The sequence below is a fragment of the Lissotriton helveticus genome, chromosome 1_1 (assembly GCF_964261635.1).
Source record: "Lissotriton helveticus chromosome 1_1, aLisHel1.1, whole genome shotgun sequence".
Lineage (NCBI taxonomy): Eukaryota > Metazoa > Chordata > Amphibia > Caudata > Salamandridae > Lissotriton > Lissotriton helveticus.
In genome coordinates this window covers 1,453,224,682-1,453,246,222 of record NC_136057.1, presented here as the reverse complement: position 1 = coordinate 1,453,246,222, position 21,541 = coordinate 1,453,224,682, and the positions used below count along the sequence as shown (strand labels likewise).

Below are 21,541 nucleotides of genomic sequence, written 5' to 3'. Positions count from 1 at the left end.
TGTTTATTTAGCCAGCTACCTGAGCTTGAATTTTTAGGTGCACACACATGACATTGTAAAACTATTAAAGTGTCTTGGATAACTAGATAATGTATGATGTTTTCTCTGGCAGAAGCACAGATGGGAAGAGGGTAATCGTTAACCTACATGGATTTTAATGTCTGGCATGATTGTGCAACTGTCACCTGACCCTTTAGTCTACACCAACATTATGTTACAGTTCTTTTTTTTCCCTCTCCGGGTCGCTGGCAGGTATGGTCTCAGTCAGCACTAACCTCCAGCCATGCCTCGCAAAATCGAAGAGTTCAAAGACTTCCTGCTGACAGCGAGGAGAAAAGATGCTAAATCTGTGAAAATCAAGAAGAACAAGGACAATGTGATGTTCAAGGTGTGCTACAGCAAGTACTTGTACACACTGGTCATCACAGACAAGAAAAAGGCAGAGAAGCTGAAGCAGTCCCTGCCTCCCGATTGGCAGTGAAGGAGTTGAAGTAATCCGGACGTGTAAAGAAATCCAGTTGTTTATATAAACCACAAAATTCTCAAATTAAAAAAAAGTTATTTGCTGCCACACAAATATGCATTCATTCTCATGCTATATACTTGTAATGCTTCACATTACCTTACAACATTTACATTAAAGCCAGACCTATTGGCATTGCCAATGCTTGTTTTTCCTTTGTTTTTCCCAATGTAACTCCTGACACTGTTTTCCAACTTCTAACGTAGGAATGTAATACCTTCTAGTCCCTTTCTCCCTTTTTGCTATTATCGGACACATTTCAAGTGGGAAAGAGGCACATGGTTCTTTGCCACTTTATTTGGATGCCATAGTATGATCATGTAGCCCCATGAGTTATCATGAAAAATAGGCGCAAATTATTTGTGTGCCTGGTTTTGCACTTGCTCCCACTTAAAGATGAGTGCAGAAGGTGGTTGCTTCTAGTTTGCCCAACTAGTTCCTGCATTATTCTGGGACTTTGATTTGTCGGCCATTCAATGGCCAAAAATATGGTGGTTGGACCTTCGCCTTTAACCTGCCGTACGCTCATGACGAGCTGAGCTCGTCATGTAACGCGGTAATTTTCAAATTGCTGCGTACAGCGGGAAAATGCACCGCATGCATGCGGTTAAATGAATGCTCTTTTAGTGTTATTGTATTATGTTTACCAATTCCAGCTGCATCCCCACCTCCTCTGGCGGTCCCACAGAATGAGCTCACCCCATTCTACTGTAGAGGCAACAATACCATGTGGACTTTTCACTCCACCTTGCTATGCGGAGACTTGGCAGAGCCAATTGTACTGTGTGGAATTTTGACTCCACTTTATCTTGAGAAGGCTCGGCAGAGTCAATAGTAATATGTAGAGTTGGTATTGCCTTGAGGGTCCTTGGTAGAGTCAATGGTACTATGTGGAGTTGGTATTGCTTTCAGGATCCTTGGTAGAGTCAATGGTACTATGTGGAGTTTGTATTGCTTTCAGGATCCTTGGCAGAGTCAATGGTACTATGTGGAGTTGGTATTGCTTTGAGGATCCTTGGTAGAGTCAATGGTACTATGTGGAGTTTGTATTGCTTTCAGGATCCTTGGCAGAGTCAAAGGTACTATGTGGAGTTTGTATTGCTTTCAGGATCCTTGGCAGAGTCAATGGTACTATGTGGAGTTTGTATTGCTTTGAGGATCCTTGGCAGAGTCAATAGCATTATGTAGAGTTCTTATTGCTTTATGGATCCTTGGCAGAGCCAACTGTACTGTGTGGAGTTTTCACTCCACTATGCCTCGAGGAGGCCCACCAAGAGTGCATGATTACCAGCCTTTCTCTTTGCTGGAGCTGGTCGTGATGCAGTCGGATCCCTCATGCTCAGAGACCCAGCGTGCCATGAGCAGTAAGTTAGCGGGACACTCCAGGCCTCAGCTAATCCTAATGCTGAGAGGTTTTGGTACAGGTCACGTGCAAAAAGTTGGGGGCCACCCTAAAGCTCATCAGGTTCAGAAGCAGTCAGATTGATGATACTCACACATTATGTGCTAGGGGGGTGCAAACTCTTAGGGAATGCTGAAGTTTATACCTGCCCTGATGTAATCAAAGTCTATGCGCTATATATGTGCAATGAGTTAGCAGCACTCCCCAGAGGACCAACTTTCCTATGATGCAATTATGCCCAGTGCTGAGTGTGTGCTGGTTGCTAGCAGGGCCACTATTGAGCGCAGATCGGCTGGTCCTCGTGCAGGTTTCTGATGTCACAGATCCGCTACCGGGTAGGTGCCCTAAGCTAGCTGTGCACCCGACCGTAATGCAGTAAAATTTCTGATGCTCAAAGGATCTGGGCTGAGTGTGCGCTTTGGGTTAACAGTGCAGTGCTGGCCGCAACTGACGCTGATGCAGTCAGAGCTCTTATGCTCACAGATTCTATATGCAGGTTGAGTGCAGTGAGTTAGCGATACAGCACTGGCAATCCCTTAGGGGCAGCATCCCGAACCATTGTTTCTAGCCCGCTGGGCCACTCTGTACAGTGGGCCTGATTTAGAATTTAGCAGGCAGAGTGAAGGGAGACAGGGTAGCGGATGTAGGAAGGTGGAATCTGACTATATGGTTATCCCCACTTTTTTCCTGGTGTTTTGCTGGTTTTCGACTTAGTTGGCCTGGGACCCTGCTATTCAGGGCCCCAGTCTATCTGCTTTCTCTATAAAATTGATACCATGTACTTTAGGTCCATATCAGATTGGTTACTGGGTCACCCTTGTGAGCCCCTGTATAGTGTGCCATAGGTACCCAGGGCATAGGTGCACCCTAGGCCTACCATGGGCTGCAGCATGTATTGTGCCACCCCTGGTTTGCCTTCCAAACTGACACCACAGGTCTGTTCACACAGCCTGGGTAAGGTTGTGTAATCACCCCTTACTTAGATATAGTATACCTATATCTATATATACATATAGACACATATACACCTGTAAGTCACTCCTATGGCAGGCCTTAACAATCCTGGAGGCAGAGTGCTTGGTTTTATGTGAGAGGGTGCCCTAGCATGAGCTGAGCCCCTCTGCAGCTTTCGGAACCATCTCCTTACAGCTGTTCTATGATATAGTCATACCATATACTCTTAAGTACATTATAATCCCTGCGGTTAATGCTAACTTTGGTTTGGCTTTATCAAAACATGTTGTGTAAGGTGTCAAATACTTTGGAATACTACCCCCCCCCCGCCAGTCCTGGCGGCGGGGGTAGCATTCCACCCTTCTAGAGGGAGAAGACATGTAGTTACTGGTTTACCCGGTTAAAGTTAACCAGAGCCTCAGCACCACAAAATGGATGCTGCTACCACAGACACGAGTCTGACCTCCTGCTGCTGGACGAAACTACGGCAGGGGAGGCTTGGACAATAGGTATAGGTTTCCTGTCCAGGGAGGTGCCAGCACCTCCCCAGACGGGCTTGTAGTGTATTGGGGCAGGAAGGGCTGCATTCACTGAATGCTTTCCAGACACTGCCTGGGGCACACAAGGTGCTCCATGCATAGCCCAGTTCAAACCGGTTGCTGGGGCACACAGCCCCAGCTCTGGCGCGAAACTGGACAAAGGGAAAGGGGTGTAACCACCCCCTTCCCAGGTCCACCCATAGGAGGGACCTAGCCAGGTAGTCCAGCCCCCATCCTTAGTATAAGTATAGGAGCTGTGTCCCTAGGACTTTAGATACCCTGGACGAATCTTTGAAAGACATATCCTGGACCTTCGACGTTCCATTCTGACCGGAAGATATCTCCCTTGTGGTCAAGGAGTGACCACCCTGTTCAAACAGGCACCAACAGCAACTTTGCCAGTCTGCATTTTCGAGACTCCCGCCGGATCCCGAAGAATCTGCGACACAGGACATAGACTTCCAGACATCTCTGACCCAGACCCACACCCACAGCAAAGCTGAGACACATGGCGGACACGAGAGACGTGGGACCGGAACTCCTGGACATCCTGTATTTTGCAAGCTGCACTCCTTCAACGAGGTATCTCGAAGTTGTGCTTGGGGTGCTTGATGCCCCAGCCCCAAGCACCATTTGTACCGAAGCCCAAGCCCCCACACTCCGCAAGTGTTCCGTGGGCCCCGCTTTTGCATTTGAGCTCAACGCGTCTTCCCGGTTCATTGCCCGTTGGCTAGTGAGCCCCCTGCAGACCTTTCTTTACAACAAACTTGCTTTCCTGGTTGCTCCAGGCTTGCTCCAGCTTCCCTGCAAAGGAGAAGCACCACAGACCTTGCTGGTCTGCAACAGAGCCAATCTCGACATCCTGCGTGGGTTGCGGTTGCCAAGGCTTGATGGGTCCAATCCGGATACCGACATCGCAGTCAACTAGATCCATCGTGGGACAGCTTGAATCCAGCGCCTGGTCATCGTCGATGCCTCCTGGACCTTGTGGCTGAAGAGACAAGTTCGCCTACTTCACCTGAAATCACCTGACATCGCCTGGTTCCTTCCTGGTCACTGGTTAGTGACCCAGACTCTGTCCCTTCTGCTTTCAGGTTCTTCAGATCTTCGATCCACCCGGACACTTTTCCTCTGGTCGCCTGCAGCACTTCTTTGCAGCTCTCCATAGAAAACGACGACGAAACCCGACACGAAAAGACACCTATGCACCTGGCTTCCCTGGGTGAGGTAACACGAGTACTCCGGAGCTCCCGTGGGTCTTGACTCTCGAAGTGTCCTAGTTTAAAAGGGTTCTATCCTAGTCCATCCGGAAGTGTCCTAAATTGTATGTTTGTAACTTTTACGTTTCCCATAGAAAGTCAATGGTAACCCGCGCCTGTGTTTAGACACTGCACGCGTCTCCCGTGGGCCTCGTCCTTCCTATCCTTTGGTCGTGTAGAGTAGCCCCAGCGATTCCACAGGCCCCAGGCCTGCTTTCTAATTCTCTTGCGGCTCTTATACCACTATTTTAGTATATGGTTTGTGAGGCCCCTAGGGCATAACGTATACTGTGCAACTTATCGTATATCAATTGTGTGAATTGTATTGTATTATTACCTCTGACCTCATAAAGAGTGCAGAGGGGTTGTGTTCAGAGTAAATACATATATATTTGATATATACCGTGTGTGGTGTCCTTTCATTTGGTATTCAAGGGATTATAATTGGTAAAACAACTTGCTTAACTCGCCTACTGAAGTCTTAGCCTGATGACTGCTGGTTCACGCTACCACTAGGATAGCTTTCTGTAAGGTTGACTTTACAACCACCATCAATAAGGATCGATTAGACTGGTGCAAGGTACCCACTAGAACTAGTGGACATCATATGCCAGGCTAACTTCTCACAGTGGAGGCCTTTGCTGCCAAATTTAGAGATGTCCCAAGTGTGTCCTGATGGTGTTATATGAGTGAGGAGGGCAAGACTGGGGCTCCGCTGGTCCTGATGCAGTCAAAATGCTGGTGCTGACAGATCCTGTGTGAAGGGTGTGTGCAGTTAGATGCGGCGCAGCACTGGGTAACAGTTTGTCCTGATAGTTTTGTAGGCTTTCTTGGTGTGTGCAGTGGAGCCCAGAGGGTCCACACATTGCTGCAGTAGATGCTTGGTGCTCGCAGGTCCTGTTTTCAGGGTGTATGTAGTAAGGCTACAGGGCACCGCAGTGGCCCCTTTGGTACTGATGCAGTATGAGCTTTCTTATGCTCACAGTCTCTGCGGGCAGGGTGTGTTCAATGAGTTAACGGCACAGTCTTGGTGCAAGGTTTGTCCTCTACTGGGTGTATGCGTGGGGCTGGAGATGGAACACAACAGGGCTGGTCCTGATGCTGTAAGATTTCTGATGCTCACGGGTCCTGTGTGCAGGGATGAGGAGTGAGTTAGGAGGACACCACTAGGGTCACATTTCTGAAGCTCAATGGGCATGTATGCACGGTGTGTTCTGTGCGTTAGGAGCACACCACTGGGGCTTCCCCGGTCCTTACTGATGCAGGATGATTGCTTATGCTTACAGATTCTCTGTGCAAGTTGTTTGCTGTGAGTTAGTGGCATCCCCGGGCCACAGTTTGCCCTGATAATGTAGTGTTATATTCTGCGCTGGCTGTGTGCACCGGGGCCCACAGGGAGCACGCCTTGGCTGGTGGTGATGCAGTCAGATTGCTGATGCGCACAGGTCCCGTGTGCGGGGTGTGTGCAGTGAGGCAGCAGAGCCCACTCTGATGCAGACGGATTGCTGATGCTGAGATCCCGTGGGCTGGGCTTGCTTGCACAGTGGGCTGGGTTTGTGCGGTGCGGGCTCGGCAGTCAGTCAGTCAGTGCGCGCCCGTGGACGATGCTGACAGGACCTGCCCCGTCGCTTCGCCTCCTGCCCGCCCGCAGAGAAGCCGCGGAGTTGCATGTCGCTTTCCAACTCCAGTGTGTTCCTGCTGAATGAGGTAAAGGCGAGTGTCTGAGCGAGCCCTGTGAGGCGAACTAGTACTACTCCCGCCACGCGGAACTCTCTCCCCGTCTGGTGCTGTGGCGTGGGCGGGTGACGCCCAAAATCAGGGGTCAAGATCAGACAAAGGTCAAGGGCTTCCCTTGAGGAGGAGGGCGGGTCTAGGGGTTGGACCCTCCTTCCGGGAAGTGGTCAGGGTGGGGGGCGGAAGTGGGAGACACCAGGGACTTGGCGCGAGGCATGGACGTGGCGCGTGCTCCAGGAGCGAAGTCTCCGCGCGCGTTAATGAAGCACTTACGGCGTCACGTGGACACTTGAAATTATAACGGCGACAAAACGCCTTGGTGCAGTTTAACATTGGCGCCCAAGCAGGTGTGATTTTTGCACCTAATTAAGACTCTGGTGCTAAGTAGCTGAGAAGATGTTTAGCACCCGTTTTATCGAACAGCTGACGGAAACTACGAGTCAGTGGTAAATGCCGGTGCTAACACCGGGGCAGCGCGCGGCTCCTCAAGGGTCTAAATGCTGTTTGCGCCAATATAAAGACTTAGAGGCAGAGGTCTGAGTTAGCGAATTTGGGGGCTTATTTGTGCCGCCGGTGGGTCCCTTTAATATGGTTAAAAAAAAGTGACGCACTGGCGGCACCTGGGGCTTGTAAATAAGCCTCTTGTTGGTTTCTTTAGAAGGGGGTGTGGGCATTGAGGGTGGATTCCAGAGGTGCAGCACCATATTGCGGGCTGCAGAGGGGATTGTACTGTGGCAGGAGGACGCCCTTCCTCGCTGCCCTGTCCCAGTGTTACAGTGTGTGCTCGGGGCGCTGTCCCCCTGGAGCCGGCGCCATTGGGCCAGGCGTGGGCTCTTAGTAAAATGGCGCGCCACTTGTTAGGAAATGTGGCCCAGAACCTCCAGTCCTTGGTGTGAGTTGCGGTGGAGGTGCCCCTGGCCCACCCCCTCACACCGCAGAGTGGATTCGGGCTTGGGGCCCCCGCACCACTGGGCACACGCATGGACCCCTATTCTCAAGAGTGCAAGCTTATATCCTCAAAACGGAAATGGAGTTTCTACTCCTGCCGCAATGTCCCAGATTGAGCCTCTGACATCTACACTTCGCTTGCTGTCCCAAAAGAGAACTCACTCTCTACTCACTCACTGTCCCCGGTAGAGCTCTCACGTCTATTCCTCCGTAACTGTCCCAGATAGAGCTCTCACGTCTATTCCTCACTCACTGTCCCAGATAGAGCTCTCCCAGGCACCGTTCTGACATCTAGTTCTCACTCACTGTCCCAAAAAAGAACTCACTCTCCTCCACGCTCTCAGCCCCGGTAGATCCCTGACATCTTCTCTTCACTCACTGCCCACACAGAGGATCTGCTTCCCTGCTCCTCACTCCTCGTCGCAGATAGAGCCCTGGCATCTCCTCCTCACTCCAAGCCCCCAAAGACAACTCACTCTCCAAGTCAGTCGCTGTAGAGCAGCTCTGCCGACACCTCACTCACTGTCCAAGAAGAAAACTTGGGCTACTACTCCTCAGTCACCGCCCCAGCAATGAACACAAGCTGGTATACCAATCCCACTGCCCCGAAAGAGAACTTTGGCTCCTGACCTCACTCACTCACTGCTTCCGAGCCCAGTTTAGGCTCCTACCTTTTTACCTACTAATGTAGAGCCGAGTTCAGCACATACCTTCACTTACTGTCCAGTGGAGGAACAAGGCTCGTATACCTTACTTACTGCCCAAGAGCTGGGCTGAGGCTCCTACATTCTGATCACAGCTCCGCAGTATAACCTGGGCTCCTACATCTCATTCACTGCCCTGGAGCAGAGTTCCACACCTCCTCGCTCACCCCCTTTGCCCAGCGCAGAATTCATGCTTCTGTTGCTCACTCACAGTCCCAGAAGATCACTGCAGCGCCCACGCCTTACTGCCACAGCTATAACTAGGGCAGTGGCCTCCCTGTGTGTGCTGGACGACAACAAGTGCCACTACTATTCCTCAGTCACTGCCCGATTAGAAGCCTGGCTCCCGATCCTTACTCTGGGCACCAGAGCAGAGTTCAGACTCCGTTCCTCGCTCGTTATTTCAGTCAGACCGTGGGCTGCTACTTCTTACTTGCCTTAAGTTTTTTAAGGATCCAGGTAAAAAAATAATCTGTGGGGTCCACTTCATACGATTATGTCTGGTGGCACGAGCACCTGACTCAAAGTATGAAGAAAAAAAACATCCTAGATTTTATACAGCACCTGCTAGTGGTATTTTGAGCTCCCTCATCATTAATAATACAAAAATGATGGCCCACCTTTATAAATCTATAATTAGATTTTAAAGCAGGTGACCCTGGAAACGCGTGGGCCCGGATGGATTATGCCACCCTGACTCTCCCCTGTGATGGTCCTGCCCTGCAACAATCTTCATTCAGCACTCACACACCAGAGCCTGGGTTAATAGGCAATAACTCACTGTGCAGAGCTATGCTTTGCCCTTACCTTCCCCTCAATGCCCAAGAGCAAAGTTTGTCCTCCTCCCAGCATGTGTCTCTGAGCAGAGTGCCGACTCCTCACTCCCTGTAAAAGAGCTAGCCCTGGCTCCGACCCCTCATTCACCCAGGAGCAGACCTCAGTCTCTGACCACTCACTCCCAGAGTTCATGGCTACCAACAGAGTCGGACCCCCTTCTCAATCACTGCTCCAAAGCAGAGCTGAATTCCTACTCCTCACCCACCTGTACACAGAGACGGGGCCTGTCCCCTCTGAGGAGCCGCTCACAGGCTGAGACTACCCCGCTGGGCAGCCGGCCAGGCAGGCGCCTGCTTTCACCTGAGGAGAGACGCTGTCCTCACCAGCCCTCGAGGAGGCCAGAGAGTGAGGTTAGGGTGTCATTCACTCAGGCGCAGCAGGGGTGGCCTTATGCCTGTGCAAGCTGTGCACCTGCACTGGGCCACCAAACCCCAGGGGCCACCACGTCAATATATATCCTTAATATATTAATCCTCTGAGGATGGATACATATTTGCGTGGCGGCCCCTCGCAGGGATTTGGCGGCCTCCGTCTCTGTTCCACTTCCAAACACCCTGACCCCCCCTCTTCACTGGCTTCCGCTCTCCACCCCGCCCAGACCCCCCTCTTCCAGGGCCCCATACCTACGCTCCCTGCCCAGGGCCGCCATGAGCCTAGAGCCGCCCCTGGGCACAGAACAGAGCTCAGCGTCTCCCTCCTTCTAGTGCGAGGCAGGCCAGGGGCGAAGGCACAAACAGCCAGCATTCCTCCAGGGGCTCCCCAGGACCCAGGTATGCGTGTATCCGCGCAAGAGTGTTATAATTACTGAGCGCTTACCCTGTGCTCGTGAAGACTAGCTTTGTAGCTCATCAGCAGGGAGATTGATCATAGGTCCAAAGGATTCAGATCCATGTCACATCTTTAGGATATACACATAAGAGACAGGCAAACACAACTAATCGTAGGGGGAAACACATACCATAGTAAATAAAAGTAGGAACCCTGATATCTGACGTGGGTCTGGCCTTCCCACACTTTCCGAGGACACCGCAGGTTTAATGCAGCCTCTCGCAATGGGATACAGCCCGAATGGTCTAGACCTGGCCATTGTCATGGTGCCGCTACAGCACCGAGAAGCTCCGATTTCACCATTAGGCGCTCTCGCCCTTAATACCCCCATCGCTGCCACTTTGAATGCATTGATTAGACGAAACCCTACCCTTCCAAACAACGCACTCTCAAGGTCAGAAATGTATATGTACGTTTCCTGGGAGAAACAATGCTGACGCCGAGACACTTCTTTCTAAAGTAGCTGCTACGCTCTACAAGCGGTCTCATTAATTCATTCATTAATTCGTTCGTTAGTTAGGTCGTCCGTCCATCAATCAATCCATCCATTCATTCCTTCATTCAGTCATTCTAATTCCACGCAGCCGCCTCTTTCCTCTGCTTCTCGCACCAGCAAACTATAGCGCGCTGACCTCGCTGCTCTTTGGCGGGGAGGGGTCATATGACACACCTGAGTCCCGAATTCTTCAGTAAGAGCAGTGGTGCCGCCAAATTATGCCCCCGGCTCCGCAGAATGTGACGACGGTGACCCATATTTCACCGGCATTCGTTGGCCTTGGGCTGAATAGGGCCCGATTGACAGAAACGAAGCATTACAGGAAATTAGGTAAATCAATCACAGAACGTTTTTAAAAACGAATACGATCTAAATGAAAATACTGATCGAACCCGGAGGCTTCAATAACTAAAATGCATCCGCATTCCTCCTTACACCCATCAGTAAATCTTTTTTTTCCCGAAAAGTCCTGCTGTGCTGTTCAAACGGGAGGGAACATAAAAATGAAATTCATTAAAGGCTGTGACGTGTCACGTTGAGTCACAAATATTACAGCTTCAGCCCGGATATTTAAAGTTAGCTCACGCTGCAAGGTTTTCAAAGAACATTAAAACAGCATAACATCTGGGGACAGACTAGCCCTCGAAGAAAACTGCGTTTCCTCCTCATTGGCTGCCAAACCGGAGAGTCCTGACATCTAACGGCAGAGTACAAGAGTCTGATTAAATCTTAAATATTTCACTGACTCATTCGACCGTATCATGTTTATTCCATTAGTTAGCGACTCCAAGGGGATTCCTACATCCATCAAGGCTTTTCCAAATTAGATTTTCAGGAACAATGCAGCCTAGCCTTCTATTAACGGGTTTTTTTTTTGCACCATATTGCACAACAAATTTTCAGAATCATCATGTGACAGCTGAAGCCAACTACTGATATAGTGAGGGAACTCTCCACGCGCCCATCAAACCAAGCCAAGTTCGAAGTTAAGGACCCCGGGTGATGAACTGTAACCAGGTGACATGAAAGATTTCAAAAGGTTTCCATCGGGTTTTTTTTTCTCACAACAAACTAAACTTGTCCAAATACACTCTGAGTCATAAGGGAGTAGCACTGGAATTTTATCTTTGAATGCCACTTTTCAGTGATTAACTTCACATTTTCCATAAATTGAAAACAACACAATTTATCCAAAGACTTTAAGGGCCACGTGTATCAACCTATTTTGCATTAGCAAACGGTGTAAATGGCTTAATTTGACCATTTGTGAATGCAAAATAGCCTTTCAAGATGTATGAAAGGCTTTTGCAGTGCATTTTAGATAATCACATTTTTTTTTCGATTACCTAAAATTGTGACTACAAATAGGGAATCACAATTTGTGATTCTCTAAGCACCTGTAACAAGAATTTCCTAAATGCAAACTGGGCATTTAGGAAATGCTATTACCATCGGCTTCAAAACAATGGTAACCATGTGCATTTTTGAAAATGCGCAAAAAATGCTTTTTTCAAAGTGCCATGTAGCGCACACATGCCCCTAGGGCATGTGAGCTCTTTACATGTGCATATTGTTTTGGGTGTTTCAGGGAGGCCTTAGGCCCACAGGCACCCTTATTTTGGGTATTACTTTATTTGGGATTACCAATTAGGTAAACGCAAATTAGGTTACGCAAAGGCCCATAGGAACGAATGGAGTAGTATTTCCTAATAGCGATTCCCTAATTGCGATTGCCCCTCTGTAGGAATCGATTTAGGGAATCGCTATTTTCTTACATACTATTTTGGAATCCCTAAATAGCGATTACCTAAAATTCTATATTTTGGGAATACAAAATGGAACTTTGATACATGTGGCCCTAGATTTGGCTTGGGAGAGAAGTTTTCTTAAAATAAGCGATGAGCATATGAAACATTATGAGAGAAACCAATCTTCACATCTGTACTCCTTAATAGCTAGCATTTTAGTTTTAGAAAGTGACGTAATTACAGACCTCTGTATAGTAAAAATCCTTATTTACGTTTTTCAGTATTGTTTTTGAGCTCCTATCAGCTGTGTACTCCTCCAGTTCTGTCATCTTCCTTGCAGGGCCTATTGGGATCTGGTCTAACAATATCAGAGCATCTGTGTGCAGTAACCAGGCTATTTCAAGGAAAAGCAACTAAGAAGAATCTCTTTTTTTTGTATAGCGCAAACCAGACCCAAATGGGTAGCAGAACGCTTCACAGCAATTAAAAATAGAACAAAAAATGTTCAAGGAGAGTTTAAGAGTTCAACTGTAATGATTCACTCATGCAGATCCCGCTCACAGGTTGCCAGGTAAGGATCACACGTCCTCATCCAGTGGATGGCATCATGGCACATTGCTAATGCCATCACTAACCCTACATTTGTATTTAACCTTCAGCTTCTGAGAGTTGGGAATGAGGTTATGTGTACGCAGTGCTGGATGCCAGAGCATCTTTGATTGGACCATGACAGTATCTGGAAGGCAACCAATTTTCTTCCCCTGTGTTTCTTCTCCGCCCCGGTTTTCATGGAGGATGAACCGCCATGAAAGCTGTGGCGGAGAGAAAATTTGTAATATGTAGGGCTCGACCAGGGCAGTCCTACTAAGCATATTACTGCCTCTACTCTGCCAGCAGTTCCCTAGCGGCTCTGGCAGGGCAGTGGCAGTCCGACCACCCTAACTGTAATAGGGCAGTTCAGAGTCCAACGCGCCCTCGCAAGTCTAGCGGTCCGTGGACCGCCAGACTCGTAATCAAGCCCAGAGTGAGAAGTGCAATGTAGCCACAGTACATATGCTTGTTTTAGCCTATTGCAAGTATTAACCCTCTTTGTATGTCCACAGAGTGATCCCATTAGGACTTGTACTCAGGGATCCATATGCAATTATCTGAGAAAGTCCAGCAAACCAGACAGGACACCTCCATTCTGGAGTCCCTTTTTATCAAAAGCTGCTGGGAAATCTGTCCCAGGATGCTTTTTACCGGTCCTTGGTAGTTCGGGCTTGGCTGTTCCCAGGAGGCACAGGGTCTAGACTGATTTGCAAATAGCTGGGTCTGAACTGGGGTGACTAAGTGAGCTAAAGAATGATGATGGATTCAACCCAGATCTGTGACTGAGGGTGTGTGTCTGAAAAGTTTCACAGTTCCATCCATCATCTCCTTGTGTTTTCTTTGTTCGCCCTAAGTTGGCAGGGTATGCCTAGACATGGGTCCCTTGCTCACTTTACAACTGGATTCAAACTAGCCTGGCTGATGAGGGGTGTTACCCCGAAACCGGTCCCAGGATGCTTTTTCCTGTCCAGGGAAGACCTGGCATGGCAGTTCGCGCTGGACTGTTGCCAGGAGGCACAGGGTCAAGACTCATTTGCATATAGCTGGGTTTGAACTGGGGTGGCGAAGTGAGCTAAAGAAAGATGATGATAGATTCAACCTAGATCTGTGACTGGGGGGTGAGTGTCTGAAACGTTTCAGCGCTCGATCCATCATCTCCTTATGTTTGCTTTGAGAAATCAATTTAGGCAGTATACCCATCTAGTTTTGTGCCTGAGATATATATTTCTGTTTTAGTGTTTGAGAGAGTGAGAACATTGTCACTGGTTGAAACACCACTACAACTATTTGATTGGCATGATGTTGCTAAATTTGACGCACCCCAGATCATGTGTTAGTCTCTTTGTAGGTTTAGATTAGAGACAGCGGTAGCTTACTCTCAAGACTATTGCCCCCCCCCCAAAAAAAAATCATATGTAATATAATACACCAAAGGGCTTGTGGTTTGTGGGTTACACCAATTGGTCAGTTAAACTGTCACTCACATTTTGGCTCCGCCCAACACATCATACATAATGGGTCAATAGATCAGCCTACATTATCCATTAGCTCCCCTCTATTTGACTGACAGCACAAAGCCTGTGGACATGGTTCAATTCTTCCTAAAAATAGTTATTTTTATCTTTTTTAATTTTGAATTCCACTCTCTTTGTTTTGTTTGCATTCCTTTATTTAGTTTATGTTATAAAGTTTTTAATTGGTAATGGAACATTTTAGCTGATTGCAATTTGAGTACTTGATTAGGCGGCGATTTATTCTTGTCATCTTCATGAAGAATAATAATAAATGTATGGTGAAAATGAAACGCTGGGAAAACAGCTGCATTAATGAATGCTTTTTAAATTTGACATTTTTATTGCATCTTTAAGGCAGCCACATTCAGGGGACAGCATATTTAATTTAATGTTTATTTTTGTGGCATAGACTTGCACTTAAAAAAGCAGTTGCACCAGGTTGCCAAAGTCAGATCCAAAGGCTTTCTGAATGCTTGTTTGTCACATTGTGAGATAGAATCAGACTACCTGTCCATTATGGTGGTATCTGTACCGGTTGCGGTTTCAAACCCTGTTCTCAGAAGTAAGAGTTTTAATAGATTAACATGAGGGACATACAACCAGGTCTTGTCTTTTTGACAGTTTCCCCTTAAAAATTGAATTTTCACCAGAGGTTGTGGAGCGCTTTTAATTTCCCTTCTCCGTCTTCACCTTGTAACAGGGAGGCATACTAATGGAATTTCTATTTAAACATTAACTTGATATAAGAATACATGTAGATGAAGGACCCAGTCCTGCTTCTGAATGGATGTAAACGGTTTTGTCATCGCCTTTCTTTTGGCTTATGGGATACATGTCCAGAAATGTTTGAAGTCTTGTGTTTTGCATGCCATATGCATCTCATGCAACTACAAATTCTCATAGGTGATTTTATTTCAGGAGGAAAGATTCTTATATTTCCTTCTTGCTATCACAATTTTTGGGGGGTATTTGATGATTCGAGATAAAGTTGTATTCAGTCACTGAGTGTTTTCTTTGCATTTTATACACATGGGTCTTTTGTACTCTCACTTGTTGCTTATTATGGTAAAATTGACATGTTTTGAATGAGCTACTGTTGCATGATCCTATACATTGATTAGCAATGGAATCATTCTATTTATCAGTGGCTACAAAGTTTGCACTATCCGCACCAGGCACGAAGAAAAAGCATAACTCATAGCATACATATAGACAGTTGTGGTTAATTCTGAAACACCTCTGTGCCTGGTAACTTTACATGGGATATTAGCCAGAAATAGTAATTTATAAAGGAAATAGTTAAATATTACAGTGGAGTAAAGAATGACCAATTAACTCAATATGTTTTCCAGATGTTAGGATAAGGGACGTCACAGTATTCACCTATGTTTGTAAACTGAGTCAAAGAATAAGCTTCAGAGTTTACATACTGCTGTGGACAACTTTTCCAAGTCGTATAGTCAGGGATCCTGTCAGAGCCCCATAAGAAGAGTATGGCCCGATGAGGCTCCCCTAAAGCAAACGCATTCTGCCCCCTCCCGCCCCCCATCGACCGCAAAGGGTATGTCCCAGGATTAGAAAGCCCAAGTATAGTGTAAGCAAGGAATCTCGGGAGTTGCGTATTAAAGGCTCCATCTATATCATCAAGTATTGTCTCCCACAAGTGGACCAGCTTCTTACATTGTCACAGTGAGTGCAATAAGGTTCCCATCCCACCGCAGCCCCTCCAGCACTCCTTTGTGCGGTCTGGAGTCGGGTGGGAATGAGGTGCCAATACGAAACTATTTTGTATTCCATTTCCGTGCTAGCCATGTTGTGCGCTGTGTGTCTGGCTCAGTAATAGATATCTTCCCATTCTTTGGTTGTGAGTACTCAGCCTAACTCCGCCTCCCACCTCTTCTGTCCTGCTGTTTTGTCTTGCATTGGCACCTGGCCTAGGTGCACATGAATCTCTGTAATAAGACACCAGCCATCTCTCTTAAGGAAAACCATTTCTCAAAGAGAGTAAGGGGCACTCAGCATGTGGTTTGATAGAAGGGTTCAGCACCCAGCATCGAATTTGCAAGTACTGGATGTAGTCGGCTTCCTCCAAGCCATAATCTGCCTTCATTGGGTCAAATGGAATTATCCAATGGGTGTCAAGCATGCTGTCTATGCACTTGCATCCCCCTTCCAGTCATCTTTGAAAACCTGGACGTAGATGGACGGTCGCAAATCTTTGATTACCCCCATGATGCCCAGGAGTTCTGCCAGAAATACTCAAAATCAGAGGGGCAGCACAGAACACCCTCCCCACAGTAGTCACAGAATACACCGGACTCTGGCACAAGTGCTGATCACTCCTCTGCCAGCTAAGTGGAACTAATGCCAACTTTCAAATCACAGTGGGCCAGTGCCTGTGTGAAGGATATAATATCAAGACTGTCTCCTCATGCGTACTCTTGAGCTGTACTGGACTGCCACCAGGGATGAACCATATATATATATATATATATATATATATATATATATATATATATATATATCATTCCAAGTTGCCCCTGGGCTTAGAGACGCCACTCCACAGAGAATCAGGAAACTCCTTTTATTATTTAAAACCGGCACACTTTCCCAAGTAATTCATCGTCCTTTCCATTACGCGTTTCGATGCACCTGCATCTTAATCATAGGGCGGGGCAAAGTCAAAGACACGGAGCAGGCTGCAATCATTTTGACCCTCATTTGTAACCCACCTCCAATCTGTGGTATTCTGGGTATTGCAGTCCCAATTTCTTCCCTTCGGTGGGATCCGTGTGAATGTCTTTATTTTTCAAGCCCCCAAATGTTTTCCTCAATGTTCATAACCCTCCAGTGGGCTTCAGGTAAATGCTCCGGTTTTCAATCGAATTTTCTCCGTGCTGCAAGGCGGCTGCCGTTTTTCAAACAGCCACACAGACCTGCTACTGCTTTCTTAGGCGGTGCAATCTCCCACGGCCGAGGCCGCCGTGTACAAACATCATTCCAAGTTGCCCCTGGGCTTAGAGACGCCACTCCACAGAGAATCAGGAAACTCCTTTTATTATTTAAAACCGGCACACTTTCCCAAGTAATTCATCGTCCTTTCCCTTACGCGTTTCGATGCACCTGCATCTTAATCATAGGGCGGGGCAAAGTCAAAGACACGGAGCAGGCTGCAATCATTTTGACCCTCATTTGTAACCCACCTCCAATCTGTGGTATTCTGGGTATTGCAGTCCCAATTTCTTCCCTTCGGTGGGATCCGTGTGAATGTCTTTATTTTTCAAGCCCCCAAATGTTTTCCTCAATGTTCATAACCCTCCAGTGGGCTTCAGGTAAATGCTCCAGTTTTCAATCGAATTTTCTCCGTGCTGCAAGGCGGCTGCCGTTTTTCACACAGCCACACAGACCTGCTACTGCTTTCTTAGGCGGTGCAATCTCCCACGGCCGAGGCCGCCGTGTACAAACATCATTCCAAGTTGCCCCTGGGCTTAGAGACGCCACTCCACAGAGAATCAGGAAACTCCTTTTATTATTTAAAACCGGCACACTTTCCCAAGTAATTCATCGTCCTTTCCCTTACGCGTTTCGATGCACCTGCATCTTAATCATAGGGCGGGGCAAAGTCAAAGACACGGAGCAGGCTGCAATCATTTTGACCCTCATTTGTAACCCACCTCCAATCTGTGGTATTCTGGGTATTGCAGTCCCAATTTCTTCCCTTCGGTGGGATCCGTGTGAATGTCTTTATTTTTCAAGCCCCCAAATGTTTTCCTCAATGTTCATAACCCTCCAGTGGGCTTCAGGTAAATGCTCCGGTTTTCAATCGAATTTTCTCCGTGCTGCAAGGCGGCTGCCGTTTTTCAAACAGCCACACAGACCTGCTACTGCTTTCTTAGGCGGTGCAATCTCCCACGGCCGAGGCCGCCGTGTACAAACATCATTCCAAGTTGCCCCTGGGCTTAGAGACGCCACTCCACAGAGAATCAGGAAACTCCTTTTATTATTTAAAACCGGCACACTTTCCCAAGTAATTCATCGTCCTTTCCCTTACGCGTTTCGATGCACCTGCATCTTAATCATAGGGCGGGGCAAAGTCAAAGACACGGAGCAGGCTGCAATCATTTTGACCCTCATTTGTAACCCACCTCCAATCTTGGGAAAGTGTGCCGGTTTTAAATAATAAAAGGAGTTTCCTGATTCTCTGTGGAGTGGCGTCTCTAAGCCCAGGGGCAACTTGGAATTATATATATATATATATATACATGCATCCAATCCTGGTTTGGCATAAGAAAGAACAGGCACCGACTCCATGGATGAAGATCAAAGGTTTTTTATTTCCCCCAAAAAAATGACCAGACGCGTTTCGGCGGACAAGTCCGCCTTGTTCACGAATATGTATATATATAGTTTATAGTTTTTTGCCCGAACATACGATCCTTCTGTGAAAAGACGAGCTTGGACCCAAGTATTGCGCAGATCAATATCTTTATTCAGCCAGTTCTGCCACTATATATATATATATATATATATATATATATATATATATTCACAACTCCTTTCTCCGGGATGTGACGCCTCCTGCCAGAACAGCGGGTGTGTCGTCGTCGTTAAAAAATACCTCCGTAGTTAGGTCCTCAACATTCCAGCTCTCTCACGCAGCAGAGACACCACGAGTTGACGGCACCTTGTGCTGGCCAAAATTAATTTATTTAAGTCAGCCCTTCGAAGGGCTGACTTAAATACATTGATTTTGGCCAGCACAAGGCGTTGTCAACTCGTGGTGTTTCTGCTGCGTGAGAGAGCTGGAAAATACACACACACGCACGCACGCGCGCGCACACACACACACACACACACACACACTACTGATCCATAGAAGGGTGCCATTTTGGGATCTGGAGGTGTGCCGGGACACAAGGGCGTGATATTTGTTGGTTAAGGGATGCATGCTCAAACACTCCGTACTGTTTGTTAATATATATGCACCGAATGTTGATGACCCCGACTTCTTCGATACTATTCACACCATCATGGAACACATGGGGGCAGACCACATATACATGGGTGGGGATTTCAATCTACTCCTTGACCCGGCACGCGATAGTACACCACGTACAATAGACACAAAGCCCAGGGCAAGGCGATCAATGCTAGACAACATGGATAGGTTTGGGCTGGTGAATGCTTGTAGATATCACTGTACGGACCGGGATGGGTACACACACTATTCTGCACCCCATAACACATGGACACGATTGGATTACTGGTGCCTTTCCGCTGGGTTGGCACTATGGATAGACACAGTTAGCCATCTCTCGACCACATGGCCTGAACACTCCCCCGTCATGGTGAAGTTGAGAATTCCCAGAGATGGGGGGGGGGGGGTAGAGCGTCCATGGAGATATCCTGACATGGCACTTAGAGATGCCATTTTCGCAAATGAATTGGGGGAGGCGGTCACCGAGCATTTTTCACTGAACGAGGGATCAGTGGAATTCAAGGCCACGCTGTGGGAAGCCTTTAGGGCATACATAAGAGGAGTGTGTATCTACAAAAGTGCTGGGGTACTTAGAGATCTATGACGTATATTAGCACAAATAGAAGCACAGTTGACAGACATAGATCGTATAGAGACTGGTTCCACTGGTCCTCCTGACTTTTAATGCTGTGCAACACTGCTGGTAAAATTTCGGGAGGCAGCAGAACATGAGGCGCACTACCTCGGAAAGTATGCAGTTGCCAGGCGGTATGGGGAGGGCGAGAAGCTGGGTCGAACTCTAGCTAGACAAATGCAACAGTCACGCAGGCCAACCTATATAGCGGAACTAGCAGGTCATGGGGAGTCGCGGATAATTGGCAATGTGGGAATCCTCGAAGAGGTGCTAACGTACTATACAACATTGTACACATCCAGGGCCACTGGGCACCCTACGGACTACAGTGACTACCTAGATGAGATCTTGCTGGTTTGGATGGAAAAAGCGCATCAGGAGTTTTTAGCTGAGCCTTTTTCGGAGGACGTAATCATGGAGGCCATTGATGCGCTGGATGGCTTTAAAGCCCCAGGGTTGATGGGTTTACGGGTTGCTTTTATAAGAAATATAAGGCTCTCATCGCACCCTACCTCATTGACATGTATCAGGAGGCGGTGGAGGCAAGGATGCTCCTCCCAACTCTGAGAGAGGCGGTTATAATCCTGCTTCCGAAGCCCCGGTAAGGATTTGCGGAACTGTAACTCATATCGACCGCTGTCACTTTTAAACTTTGATAATAAGATTCTAGCTAAAATATTGGCAACCAGGCTTGAATTCATCGTTGAGCAACTGATATCACCCACCCGTGGCTAGGCCCATGGATATCTGGCAACCATTTCAATCCTACCTGCAGACAATGCGGAATATAACTGACACCTCAACGCAGCCTCAACACAACACCATGGGGGGTCGAAGTAGATAGGGAAATACCTGGAGTTGCTGTATCATTGCAGAGTTAGTAGTGTATGTTACTGCATATTATACCCGGCCCTAAGCAGCACAGAATTACTGCACGTACAATTAACCTGGTCAATGTATGCCTGTACCTGGACCATGTATCTATGTTTTTAACTTGTGACACTTAATAACGTACTTTAACGCCATATAAAAATTACTTTTTTATTTGTCTTTTTGTTTGTGAAATCAATTAAAAAAAAGTGACTTATTGACACCAGTAGATGTCATGACTGATGGAAGTACAGCTGATATTTTCCACCCCTTCAAATAAAATAAATATTGAGTGAGTTTGTAATTATCTGGCACTGTTTATGTATAATTGTTTGGGATTGCAGGTTTAGATCGATGTAGGTAAAACTATGCGGGTGCTCCCTTCAGTAGAACTTTTCTCCATGTTCAGAACCATTTCAGTTCCTTGCCGTCTGTGTTGGTGGTATCTTGGTGACAGTCCTTATGAAGATTGTAGCCCAAGGAATGCTGTGCTACGCTGGCGGATCCAATAAGAACTGATATTCTTCGCCAGTCACATATGGTAGTTGACCATGGCCTTGACAACACCCAAACAGGCAAACCAGTAACCCACATTTTCTACTTCTGGGCAGGAAAAGGGAGCTGTTCCTAGCCACCCTGGAAATGTGAAAAGGAGCAGCAATGGTATTGTTGATGAGGTACTGGGTTTTTAAGAACCGGCACAGAACCGGTAACCCAGCGGTGCCAGGGAATCAACACCCAGAGACCTCGGGTTCTCCTGATCCAGACCTACAGAAACTTCAGAGTCTTCTAGGTGAAGTCAAAGATTAGTTTATTGGCTGCAACCAAGGTAACAGGTGTCCTAGAAGTACAATACGGGTATGTTCTCAGGAGACTGCACACTTTTACAAAGTCAGGCTTCTCTTTTTATACACGATTCTCGGCCCTAGGCAAAACATTCTTGGTTGTAAAGTAAATTGTTAACATGTTTCCAGTACAAAGA

At 47.3% G+C, this 21,541-nt stretch overlaps 1 protein-coding gene and 1 pseudogene across 1 annotated transcript in view; both read left to right on the top strand.

Moving 5' to 3' along the window:
* Positions 1–283: 283 nt before the first annotated feature.
* On the top strand, positions 284–481 carry LOC144773328 (large ribosomal subunit protein eL38 pseudogene; annotated as a pseudogene).
* A 5,785-nt stretch (positions 482–6,266) lies between these two features.
* Positions 6,267–21,541, top strand: part of CACNB3 (calcium voltage-gated channel auxiliary subunit beta 3) — a 462,560-nt gene continuing 447,285 nt past the window's right edge. Inside the window, exon 1 of the mRNA XM_078685900.1 lies at positions 6,267–6,384. Coding sequence (XP_078542026.1) covers positions 6,346–6,384 — 39 coding nt within the window. The 5' untranslated portion in view covers positions 6,267–6,345. The remainder of the gene's footprint in view (positions 6,385–21,541) is intronic.